The sequence below is a fragment of the Equus asinus genome, chromosome 15 (assembly GCF_041296235.1).
Source record: "Equus asinus isolate D_3611 breed Donkey chromosome 15, EquAss-T2T_v2, whole genome shotgun sequence".
Taxonomy (NCBI): domain Eukaryota; kingdom Metazoa; phylum Chordata; class Mammalia; order Perissodactyla; family Equidae; genus Equus; species Equus asinus.
Window position 1 is genome coordinate 39,222,624 of NC_091804.1, and position 12,517 is coordinate 39,235,140.

Below are 12,517 nucleotides of genomic sequence, written 5' to 3' on the forward strand. Positions count from 1 at the left end.
CCCCACAAGTTAACAGAGCAGCTCCCCATCCCTTCCTCGGCTCTGACCCACACCCACACCCACTGACGAGGGCTTGGTTGTGTCTCCTACCCCAGGACCTCCACCACGGGCGCATCCAGATGAAAACCCTCACCAACAAGTGGTACGAGGAGGTGCGCCAGGGCCCCTCTGGCTCCGAGGACGACGAGCAGGAGCTGCTGTGACTGAGCAGGTGCTGTGGCTTCTGGACAGGCAGGGCCTCCCAGCGGCTCCCAGGACGGACACCCAGCCAGGGCCCCGGAGGCGCATGCCTTTGGCCTCTGGGGTCGATGAGGCGAGGTGAGGCCGAGGCTGCTGTCTTCTTGCCGCGGAACTCCGGGGCCTTTGGAGCCGGCGGCTGCTGCTGAGACGCGATGCATCGCCTCCCGGTCCTCTGCTCTCAGTTGCTCCTCCGCCCAAGATTGGAAGGACCTCTGTCCAGGTAGCCGTTTCCTTCTGCCCCTCCAGCCAGGGCCAACAGGCACCCGCCATCATCATTGTGAGAGGAGAAGGCCTGCTGTGACCCGTGTGCTCGGGAGCACTGCTGTGCGCTTCCTGCCGTTTGCAGCTGCCGCCTTCACCACGGCCCAGTGTCTGCAGAGCAGGCGAGGGGCTGGCCGCCTGTCCCTTTGCATCATCAGGGTGCCTCCGGCCTCAGCAGCAACAGCTCTGACCTAAGCGGCTGGCTCAGAAACCTTGAGAACTGCACACTCCTCTTTGTGATGTTGCTTGCACTCCGAGAAGGAAATACCGAGTGATCTGTTCTTCTTGACCTCCGCCGGGCACCTCGCAGGCGGTCTCCCGGGCCAGAATACTGTGAGTGTTTACACTGGTGTGGAGCCCAGGGCACAGGCCCTGCTCTGGAGCACCTTGGAAGCTGCATCCCTGGGCTTGGGGGATGAAGGAGCCTATCCTGTGGAGTCAGAGTGCCCTCTAAAGGGAAAAACTAGAGGTGCAGCGTTTACACAGGCCTGCAGCCACTGTCTGAGCCCAGCGTAAATTCGTGGACTTTTACAAAGTGGGAGGGTGCAGCAGGTGCCTCCCTCACCTCGATCCCCTGCTCGGTGGTCCTTGTTTGTCCAGGGGCCCCTTTTCCTGGGCTTTGTGGGGTCTGCACACCGTGTACCTGCTGCCACCCTCACTGCCGATCAGCATTTCCTCCCTTTCCCTCTCCCAGTTCCCTAGTGTCTTGGGTCCCATCTGTCCCCCATACCAGGGTCCCAGCTCACCAGGGCAGCTGTGCCCCATGCTCCTCCCCTGCCACCCCTCCCCAGGACCCCAGTGGCTCCAGAGCCTCGCCTGCAGTCCCTAGTCAGCCACTGCCAGCCCAGGACTTGTTCACAGAGTGCTTGCACATGGTTTTTCTCTCACCCGCACACCTCGCCGCATCCCCATGGTCCTGGCCCCCGGCCCTCTCAGGGCAAGGCGCTGCCAATCATGTTCCGAGGAAGCAGAGTTACTGACTTGCGCTGCCCTCCTCACTTGCCCTTTAACAAGCCTCGTAGCTGCTTGCCTTTGCCCAGCCGCCAGCTGTTGGCGGTTCCCTTATGTGGCTCAGGGTTCCCACTGGCGCCTTAGCACATGGCATCCCCTGGGGTAGTTTGATTCATCACTGCATGTCCTTGGTCCTCTGTGGTGGACCCTGGGCTGGCAGCAAGAACGATTCCACCTCTTCGCCTCACGGAGCGTGGCTCTGGATGCCAGCAAGGACTGACTTGGGACGCCCTGGACATGCCCAGCGTGTAGGCCAGGCCCCTGCCTCCTCCTCCCTTTCCCAGAAGAGTAAGTGTGAGGCCAGTCAGGCAGGAAGCACGCACTTTCCTTTTGATGCGTGGAAAGTAAATTTGAACTTGACAGAGCTCAAACATGAGCCTATTTCTTTCTGTAATCTCCCACCTTAACCCCATAATTTGAGCCAAACAGGATTGTTTTACTGTTCCTCACCTCCCCACTGCAGGAGTCATGCCATCATAACTCTGGTCTCTGTCATTTCCTGTTTCCCTTTGATGGAAAAGTAAGAGAAGTGGTCAAAGAGGAAGGGGGCCTTTGTCTACCCTGGGCGGAGGGGGCAGGGGTCTGAGACCAGGTGGTTCTCTCATTCCTCAACTTGCAACTGTCTCATGATTTGCTCTCTCCCCTGAAATTCAGGGGTTGATCTCAGAGGTCTAAGGTATAAGTTGAATTGCAAACTCAATAGCTTGCCAGAAAAAAATTTTTTTTGGCTGTGAGTTCATAGATTGAGCAATGAAAACAGGATCTTCTCAGTTCACGCTGCCCCTTGTCACCAGGTCCCTCCTGGCCTCCCCTGTTAGCTGGGACCCGAGGTGGACACTGTGGTAGAGAAGCAGTGGGGGCACCTTTCCTGGCAGGAGCCAGCACCGGCCTGGATCCCCGCGAGCTTCTTCTGCCCCCCGCTGGCCGTGGGAGGGGCGGGCAGCCTGGGAGCCCCCCCGGGGACCAGCCTCTGTCCTCCAGCCGCCTCCGTCTAGTCGCCTCTGGAACAGGCAGAAGCCCACAGGGATAGATCTTTCTGGTGGATTTTTTCTTAATGTCTGCCTGAGAATCAAAAATTGCTGCTGTCTACCTCTAGCATACCTAATAATTCTGTTATTTGGGCATAAATGCCTAGAAGATAAAAACAAAAAAACAGCATAACTGTAACTTCCCGCATGTTTACTTTCTTCTAGGCCTAGGTCGCCGGCCAGGAGAGTCAGCACGTCGGGAAGGGCTCACCTCAGAGTGAGGCGAAGGCCTTGGGGGGCCGGCTGGTTAGCCAGTGAACTCAGAAGACACGCCTGTCCCGGCAGCCAGCCCACGCCCCAAGGCCCCCCACAGCCCTGTTGGTGTAGGACCCCTGGGAACAACCACGCCCCGAGGTTTGGGGTGCTAGGCCTGACAGGGAAAGGAGCTGGCCTTTCCTGGGTCCCCAGAGGTTAAGTTTGGGCTGGGCCAGGTGGCTCACTTCTCTAGTCTGGTGCTCAGACACTCAGCCCAGGGCCAGACCCACAGCCCTCCCACCCCCAGAACAGCCACCTTTCCACAGTGGGAATGCTGGCCAGGCCCCAGCTGACATGAGGCCACGAGACAGGGTCTGACCCACAATGCTGGCGGCCCCTGAGCACCCCAGGCCGGCCCGGGGGGCCCGGATTTGCCTGTGGATTCCTTTGTTTGCAGTGAAATGTGGACAGATGGGTGAGTGGGGATCCTTCTCTCCAAGACCCACGTCAGAGGTGCCATCACAAGACTTGGCCTCAGGAGGTCCCAGGTCCACATGCCCACAGGGGCCCACACATGTGGCCTCAGCAGGTGGCCACAGCCAGGATCCCCCTTCTGCTGTGGTGGGGGGAGTGAGGTAGGGCTGGGTGGTGGCCGGCGTCTCAGCCGTCATTGCCATCAAAGATGCAGGCCTGGCCTGGGGTGGATCTGCTCTTAGAGCTGGTCCCTGACTCTCAGCAGCCGTGATCCGCCATTGACGAGGACTTTAAATGTGAAAAAGAGCAGGGTCCCCTGATCCTTCCCCGTGCCCTCCGGAGTGCAGGCCTGGGCTTCTCCCGCTGGTTGGTGGGTAGGAAACCACATAGGACCAGTAGGAGGCGGTTCACCAGGAACCCAGTCTCCGAAGCCCCAGGCGGCGTGTTTTCAATGAAAACACCACAGAGTCAAGGCCTCAAGAGAACTGGTAGCCACACTCCCTTCCACTTAGGCTCCTGCACTTCTCACACAAGTGGGTTAGATATGCAGGGACTTCTGTTGTCATTGGCCATGTTACAAAAGCAGGAAGACTTTCTAACGTCCCCTGGCCCGCCCCATGTTCTCCCTGAGAGAAAAAAGCCTTGGCCTTTCCTCGCGGAGAGACGGTCTTCTCCCAGGCTGCTCAGCGTGAGCCCGCCTGGCACAGGGTGACAGTGCAGTGCGTGAGCGCAGCCGCAGGGATGTGCAGAGGGGTGGTCAAGAGAAAGGTCCCTTGTCAGCCTTGTGGGCCTGTGCTCCCGGGAGGGGAGCCTGACGAGCCTGTCAGCGTCCTGGCGCCCCCTTCTCGCGGCCCCCTGCTCTAAGGCACCGCCGAGGCCGGGGAGCACCCTCACCACCTCGCTGCGGGGTCCCGGCTTCCCCACGGCTTCAGTGTTGTCGCCAGTATGGCTCCTGCAAAGCTTGATTTGTTCTCGGGCTTACTCTGAATCTTGTATTTTTGTGAGTAGTTTTCTTTGTAAAAATGAAAGATTTTTAAGTCCTGCTTTTTGATTCAAGGACCATTGGGAAGGTCGGGCTTGTTCTGTTCTCCCCCGAGTCCGCTGTGAGCGACGCTCGCTCCATCTGGTGCCGGGACACGACTTGCTGCTCTTCTGGACGGGCTCCTGAGTGGGCAGGGGAAGGGCGTCAGAGGTCGGGACCGGTGGCTGCTGTGCGGGAGCCCCTGCTTCGTCTCACCGGACTCTTGAAAGAATCCACAAATGGATGGAACTCAGTAATTTAGTCACTGGATACTTGCCTGGAAATAAAAATGAATGCTGCTGAACCAGAGACGGTTTCTGTGTTTTCGTTCGGTGGCTTTGTGGACACACGGGTCACACTCCTAGACTCAGCTCCGTGTCACTGCCTCCCCGACTCTCCGGACCAGCAGCCCACGTGGCCAGCGAAGCGCAGTGGTCAGTGGGTGGGAGTGTGGGCTCTGGCTCAGGCAGGCCTGGGCCTCCTTCCCGCCCCCACCCTCGGGAGCAGCACGGGAGGCTGCGCAGAGGCTCAGCGCAGGCCCAGCCTGCACACGGCCCCCGGCTGCCTCCTCACAGGCCTGGGGACCCATCTTCCCCGGGCTGGCGGGCTGCTGGTCTCCTGCCTCCCGAGATCGCAGCTCGCCCCTGCGGGGCCTTTGCCTGACTGTGCACCAGGAGCCCGCGGGTCTGCCCTCCAGGCTCTGAATCCGCACAGCCGCAGGAGTCTGATGGAAGGAGGTGGGGCTGTCTGTGGGACGTCTTGAGCGTCAGTTTATTTACGCCCCATCGTACTTCCAAAAGGCGTCCACAGCTGCATGTTCAACAGGGCAAACAAAAATAGACATGTCAAGTAAGTCGACACCAGGCAGGAGAACGTGTCCTGACCCCAGACCCCGGCCTTCCGGCAGGGAGGCAAGAACTAGGCCTCTTCGTTCCTCCTGGCCCTGCACTGTGCCCTCATCCCGCCCCCAGCCAGAGAAGGAACCAGGGAGAGTCAGTCACACTTAGGACCCACCTGCACCTGGGCTGCCAGAGCGCGCACCCAAGTGCCTGCCGGGAGCCGGGTGGGGCCGGGCTGTCAGCCCCTTTCCCACCTGATAGACCTGGGCTCAGAGAATGATTTCTCTACCAGAACAAAACTGCAAGTGTGGTCACAGGTGGCACTGGAGTGATGGGGACTCTGGCAAACATAAAGCAGAGTCTTCTCAGACCACAGCTGCCTGCAGGGGAGGCTGGGAGATGGCGTGGGGCTGAGCAGAGCATCAGCCTGGACAAAACGGAGTGCTGGAAGGAAAGGGAGAAGGGGTCCCGAGGCACACCGCCACTGGAGCACCTGGGCATTCCTCCTTCACATGTCAACCTTTTCCTCCACTCCCAGAAAGCACGCTCAGGGTGGAGGGGAGCAAGCCAGGGAGGAAGTACTTTCCCTAGAGGCCAGGAAGCTGGGGAGAGGGCCCCGCACCCCAATATGTTAGAACAAAAAGAATCCTGATACAGCTTCACGAAGCGAGACCGCAGATGCCAAAACAATAGACACAGTGTTAGCCTCTAAAAATTAAATTAATGCTGTGTGTCTCTATCGGAAAACATCGGGAACGACAGATGCCAAGTTTTAACTTGGGTTCTCTCTAAGTGGAAGGATTGTGGGTAACTTAAAAAAATCTCACTGTTTGTACATGTTTCTATTTCTGTCATAAAGAACATTTATTCCATAATAAGGGGCACACGGCATGTTATCTGCACTTTTCAAAGTGCGATTAGCAACGGCACCAGACCCAGGGAGCAGGTGCTCCAGGGAGAAAGGTGGCGCCGTGCAGGCCACTCGGGAAGCAGGAAGTCTCCTCAGCCGTCATCCTCGTCATGCTCGGCTGAGAGGTCACCTGGAAGAGCGTCCGGCCACACCTAGGGAAGTGGGGACCACACCCAGCCTGCTCCTGTGGTGGGGCCACCAGAGAGCTAAGACTGGTTCGTAACATTTTCAAACGGCTGAAAAAAATTCAGAAGAATATTTCATGATGTGAAAATTTATGAAATTCAAATTTCAATGTCCATAAAGTTTGGAATTTTTTAATAAAAAATGTATGGAAATTTGTTTGCTCTCCTGTTATATAGGTACCAACGTATTTTTTGTCTCTTGGCTCCCAAAGCCTAAAATATTCCCTATCTGGCCATTTACAGAAAACGCTGCCCGCCCCGCCCTACAGAAATTCTTACACACTCGTGCACCAGGGCACACCCACGAGAATCTCTGTAAGAGCAAATGATGGGGACGAGCTAAGTCTTTCCCACTAGGAACAGGGACAACAGGCCCCGTGAGGTGAGGACACGCGCCGTACGCGGTGAGGATGAGGAATGAAACTGGAGTGACCCGTCAGCGCGGACAAACCTCAACACGCTGCGAGGAGGGGAAGCAGGTTGCAGAGGAACACAGGGGAAGACGTCCATGTGACCCGCGCAAAAGAGGGCTGGCGACTATGGTGCTCAGGGATGTGGCCGGGTGTCAGCACGGGACCCAGGGCTCCCGGGGTGGGGGGGGGGTGGGGTGAGGAACTGCATTCGAACCCCAGTACCCGCCCCCCTGCACCTGTGTCCCTGGCCTTTCCCTCCGAACAGCGAATGTGTATGCGAACCTGCAGGGCCCGCTCTGTGGTAACTGAACCGCTCGCTCTCCCGGGGCCGTCCCAGGCCAGGACTCCTTCCGACCAGTCAGGATTAGGCCTAGTCACGGGTGACAAAATCAAAATGAGTACTGGCTCCCCTGGAGTCCTGGAGAACCAGGATTCTCGGCATGGGAAAAGAAAGAGAAATGAAGTTCAGTAAAAACCCTGCCGGTCCTGAATTTTAATTTAAAGTATGAACTTTAAAGTATGAACTTAGGATGTATTTTGTTTTTGAAAAAATATAAACCTGTTCCTAGCTCTACCCATTGAAAGGACCTAGAAACAACGACCAACCCAGTGGAGTGAGACCCCTGGCTCTCAGACTGTGGCTCCAAATGTCAGCTCACAGTAAAAGGACCCCGCGTTCTTTGGGGAAATGCCTGATTCCAGGACTTGGGCAGGAAATGCACAAGATGAACCTGGGGCGCCGGAAGCAATCAAAGATTTCAGGGTCACGTGAGAAGGGCTCAGGAGGGAGCTTGAGGAGGTTCCTACTGGCCAAAGACAGGAAAGTGAGTGTCAGTAACATTAATATGCAATGGATTGAAATACTTAAAATTTACTGAAATCAGTGAGTTCATAATGATACTTTTTAAAAATCAGTCACTATTGGGGAGATTCGAAGGCATCAACTCATTATTGTGAATAAAAATAAAGGGAAAGAATGAAGCACTTATCCTGCCTTTCTTAAACAGTACCACTGGTAGTCAAAGAGTAGATCAGAAATGTTTCTTTTTGACTTTCTAAAAAAAATAATCATAGGGGCTGGCTGGGTTGCATAGTGGTTAAGTTCACGTGCTCTGCTTCGGTGGTCCAGGGTTCATAGGTTCAGATCCTAGGCACGGACCTACATATCCCTGTGACCAAGCCATGCTGTGGCAGCGTCCCACATACAAAATAGAGGAAGATTGGCACAGATGTAAGCTCAGCAACAATCTTCCTCAAGCAAAAAAAAAGAGGACAATTGGCACAGACGTTAGCTCAGGGACAATCTTCCTCAAGCAAAAGAAGGAAGATTGGCACAGACATTAGCTCAGTGACAATCTTCCTCAAGTAAAAAGAGGAGAACTGGCAACTGATGTTAGCTCAGGGCCAATCTTCCTCACCAAAAAAATAAAAAATAAATCATAGATTTACAGGAAGTTGCCAAAAAATAGTACAGAAAGGTCCCACGTACCCTGCACCCAGTTGCCCCCAGTGGTAACATCTTGCATAACTATAGAACAATATTACAACCAGGAAATGGACATTGACACAATCCATAGACCTTGTCCAGATTACTCCAGTTTTACATGCACTCCTGTGTGTGTTTAGTTTTATGCAATTTTATCACTGATATAGATTCACACTGCCACAGGGAGGTTTCTTTTTATAGAAGTATTCCAGCTGCCAAACAAAGAACAAATATAGTTGTCCCTTGGTCTCTACGGGGGATTGGTTCCAAGATGCTGCACGGATGCCAAAAGCCGTGGATGCTCCAGGGCCTCATGTACAATGGTGCAGTGCTTGCGTGTAACCTTCGCGCATCTTCCCGTATACTTTAAATCATCTCTAGTTTACTTATAATACCTAGCACAATGTAAATGCTGTGTAAATAGTCGTTATCCTGCACTGCTTAGGGAATAATGACAGGAAAACAGTCTGTACACGTTCAGTACAGATGCAGCCATCGTGGGCCTTTCGATCTGTGGTTGGCTGAATGCGTGGACGCAGAACCTGCAGATACAGAGGGGCTGACTGGATCAGAATTAGAATAACTCCATTTTGCAAGCACCAATGAAATAATGGATCTCAGGACTAAGTAACAGCCTTAAGGGCTCTTAACATCCCTAAGAGAGAGAACTCGATATCACGTGCCTCCTGACGAAAGAAGACAACATCAATGAAGCATTCTCACTCAAAAAATCAAACCCAAGTCTGAGCCGGCCTCAGAAGTCGACTACCACGTGATGCAGCACATTAACAGAACGAAGGACAAACACCACACGATCATCTCAGTGCAGAAAAGCACTTGACAAAATTCAACACACTTTCATGATCAAAACACACAACAAACTAGGAATAGAAGGAGAGACTACCTCAACATAAGAAAGGCCACATGTGAAAACACATGTGCCACAGCTAACATCATACTCAACGGTGAAAGACTAGAAGCTTTTCCTCTAAGATCAGGAACAAGGCAAGGATGCCCACTCTCACCACTTCTGTTCAACATAGAACTGGAAGTCCTAGCCAGAGCAATTAGGCAAGAAAAAGAAATAAAGTGCATCCAGGGGCCGGCCCAGTGACATAGTGGTTAAGTTCCCACATTCCACTTCAGTGGCCCATGGTTCATGGGTTTGGATCCCAGGCACCAACCTACTCACCGCTCATCAAGCCACGCTGTGGAGGCATCCCACATACCAAAAAAACAGAGGAAGACTGCCACAGATGTTAGCTCAGAGCCAATCTTCCTCACCAAAAAAAGAGAAAAAGAAAAGAAAAACGCATCCAAATTGGAAAGAAAGAAGTAAAATTATATCTGTTCTCAAATGACAATCGTATATGTATAAAACCCTAAAGATTCAAAAAAAAAAACCTGTTAGAACTAATAAATGAATTCAGCCAAGTTGCAGGATACAAAATCAACACACAAAAATCAGTTGCTTTCTATACACAAACAATGAACAATCTGGAAAAGAAATTACAAAACAATTCCATTTACAATAGCATCAAAAATAATAAAATATTTAAGAATAAACTTAACTAAGGAGGCAAAAGATTTGTACACTAAAAACTATAAAACATTGCTGAAAGAAAGTAAAGAAGACACAAACGGAAAGACATCATGTGCTCACAGGTTCAAAGACTTAATATTGTTTAAATGTCCATACTACCCAAAGCAATCTACTGATTCAATGCAATCCCTGTCAAAATCCCAGTGGCATTTTTGCAGAAATAGAAAAAAAAAATACTAAAATTTATATGGCATCTCAAGTGACCCTGAATAGCCAAAACAATCTTGAAAAAGAACAATGTTAGAGGGCTCCCACTTCCTGATTTTAGAACACATTACATTCAAAGCTACAGTATTCAAAATAATGTGGTAGTGGCATAAAGATAGACAATACAGACCAACAGAACAGAAGAGAGCGCCCAGAAATAAATCCTCACTTATGCCATCAAATGATCCTTCAACAACGGGGGCCAGGGCCACCCAATGGGGAAAGGACAGTCTCAACAAATGGTGTTGGGAGAGCTGGACATGCACATGCAAGAGAATGACGTTAGCCCTTACCTTACACCATACACAAAACTTAACATGGATTAAATGTCTAAATCTAAGACCTAAAACTATAAAAGTCCTAGAAGAAAACATAGGGAAAAGTTTCATGGGACTGGATCTGGGAATAATTTCTTGGATATGACACCAAGAGCAAGAGCAGACAAACGGGACCACAGCAAACTCTAAAACTTCCGCACATCGAAAGGATGCCCCTTCGCTGCTGGGGCAGCCTCACCCTCGCCCCCCAGGTCGCTGCCCCTCTGGGAAAGTCCTCAAGCCAGTTTCCCATCCCTCCACCTGCCTTAGCCTCAACCAGGGACTCCCCAAAGTCGTCAGCTACCTGGAGGCCGCCCCAGGGAGCCCTGGACTGGAGATTCTCCAGGTACAGGGCCTTCTCGGAAACAAGGCTCTCCCCACGATGGAATTTCAGTTTCTCTTTCCTTCTTGGCACAGGTCTGGACTCACCTTGCTCAGTGGCTGGCCCCACCCCCTCATGCCTTTTCAGTCAAAGTGAAGATTGCAACTTCCATTTGCCTTTTCACTTTACACACATCACCTGGGACTGCCCAGGGAACCTGGCTAAAAGCAGAGCCATGAGGCCAGAGGAGCAGTTGAGATCCGACCATGACTACAGCTTGGGTTCTGGTGCTCATGACCGTGGTGCTGGGCTTGGCCACAGCTGGCCCTGTCCCCACTTCCAAGCCCACCACAACCTGGAGGGGCTGCCACATGGGCAGGTTCCAATCTCTGTCGCCACGGGAGCTGGAAGCCTTTAAGAAAGCCAAGGATGCCTTGGAAGAGTCGCTCCTGCAGAACGACTGGAGCTGCAGCTCTCGCCTCTTCCCCATGACCAGAGACCTGAGGCTGCTGCAGGTGTGGGAGCGCCCGGTGGCCCTGGAGGCTGCGCTACACCTGACGCTGAAGGTCCTGAGGACTGCGGCTGACGCGTCCCTGGGTGTCGTCCTGGACCAGCCCCTTCACACGCTGCGCCACATCCACTCCAGGCTCCGGGCCTGTGTCCCGGCTCAGCCCACAGCAGGCCCCAGACCCCGGGGCCGCCTCCACCACTGGCTGCACCGGCTCCAGGAGGCCACGAAGAAGGAGTCCCAAGGCTGCCTTGAGGCCTCCGTCACATTCAACCTCTTCCGCCTCCTCACACGGGACCTGAAATGTGTTGCCAGTGGAGACCTGTGCGTCTGAGGACCTGGACCCACCGCCGCCCGTCTGGAACCCAGACCTTATTTATGAACTAACCCATCCCCGCCTTAAGTTATTTCCCCTCCCCCCTTATTTATGGAGCTTCGACTCTGACTCAGACCCCTAAGAATTGTTTATTTTTCTACTTTTGTATAATCTGTGCAAATAAACAGTAGGAACTGTAAAGAAAGAAGAGCCAAATACCAGTTTTCGGGAGATCGGAGAACAGAGGAGCATGTTAATAACAGCAGGGCTGCAATCAGCGAAACTGAGACTGGCAAATGCTGAGGGACAAATAGCCCAGCTTCCTCAACAAACACATTTCAAGGAAAGAGAGACAGGGCCCTACGCTCTGCCCGGCAGTCTGTAAAGGCCATTTACAGGCCTGTCCACGAACTGCGGCGTGCGGGCCTTATTTGCGCCCTGATGCAACCAAACTGTTCTAAACATACAGGTTCATAAGACAACTGGACATGGGACAATGACTGGGTATTTGTCACTATTAAAGAATTGTTATAAAAATTTAGATGTGCTCATGCTATTGTGTTTCAAAAGTCCTTGTCTTTTAGAGACACATACTGAAATGTTCACAGATGAAACAGGTGTCTGCAGTTTGCTTCAAAGGAACTGGGGGGCGGGGGGTTGGCCAGGTAGAGGAAAGCAGGTGGCCACAAGTTGCTAACTGTTGAACCATGGAAGCTGGGTTCAATATACATGAGCGTTCATTATACCAGTCTCACTTCTTTTGTAAATAAAAGGGCTTTTTAAATGAGCAAAGAGAAAGACTGTGGTTTACGCAAGATAATACTTTCTCCCTCTCATATAAAAACTCTGGAGGTAAGCGGGCAGGCCAGGCGTGATCGCAGCTTCCGAAGCATCAGGGACCATGCCCCTCCCAGCTGCCGCCCCACCCTCCCCTTCACTTGGCTTCCAACTCGGTCTCCCAAGGCTGCTCCACTCCAGCCAGCACAGCCAGTCCAGCGGGAAGGAGGGTCCGGGTGGGAAGAGGGACAAACTCCTTTCTTTGAAGGACATGTCTCAGAAGCCACACACGGCACTCTTCCATCCCAGGGACCAGACACAGTCACATGACTGTGCCTGGCTGCAGGAGAGGCAGTCTCGACAGCCATATGTCTACAAATCAGGGCTTCTCTTACCCAGGGAGG

The 12,517-nt window shown here is 52.9% G+C and overlaps 2 protein-coding genes and 1 long non-coding RNA gene across 7 annotated transcripts in view; 2 read left to right on the forward strand and 1 right to left on the reverse strand.

Annotated features, from left to right (window-relative positions):
• SLC9A8 (solute carrier family 9 member A8) overlaps nucleotides 1–4,537 on the forward strand; it is a 69,086-nt gene extending 64,549 nt beyond the window's left edge. For 3 of the 5 annotated variants that reach the window (XM_014832725.3, XM_070486112.1, XM_070486111.1), the window contains one exon: nucleotides 96–4,537. In XM_014832725.3, the coding sequence (XP_014688211.1) occupies nucleotides 96–203 (108 nt within the window). In that variant the 3' untranslated portion in view covers nucleotides 204–4,537. The remainder of the gene's footprint in view (nucleotides 1–95) is intronic. The other 2 variants (XR_001396732.3, XR_001396733.3) reach the window with 2 other exon arrangements.
• Nucleotides 4,538–5,917: 1,380 nt separating this feature from the next.
• Nucleotides 5,918–10,592, reverse strand: LOC139040336 (uncharacterized). Its single transcript, XR_011494669.1, has 3 exons — nucleotides 10,495–10,592; nucleotides 6,860–6,947; nucleotides 5,918–6,215 (listed from the first exon to the last, which is right to left on the reverse strand). It is a non-coding gene; the product is annotated as an uncharacterized lncRNA (long non-coding RNA).
• A 76-nt stretch (nucleotides 10,593–10,668) lies between these two features.
• On the forward strand, nucleotides 10,669–11,460 carry LOC106825939 (interferon lambda-1-like). The gene has a single exon (XM_014832969.3). The coding sequence runs from the start codon at nucleotides 10,779–10,781 to the stop codon at nucleotides 11,352–11,354; it is 576 nt and encodes a 191-aa protein (XP_014688455.1). The 5' UTR covers nucleotides 10,669–10,778; the 3' UTR covers nucleotides 11,355–11,460.
• Nucleotides 11,461–12,517: the final 1,057 nt, after the last annotated feature.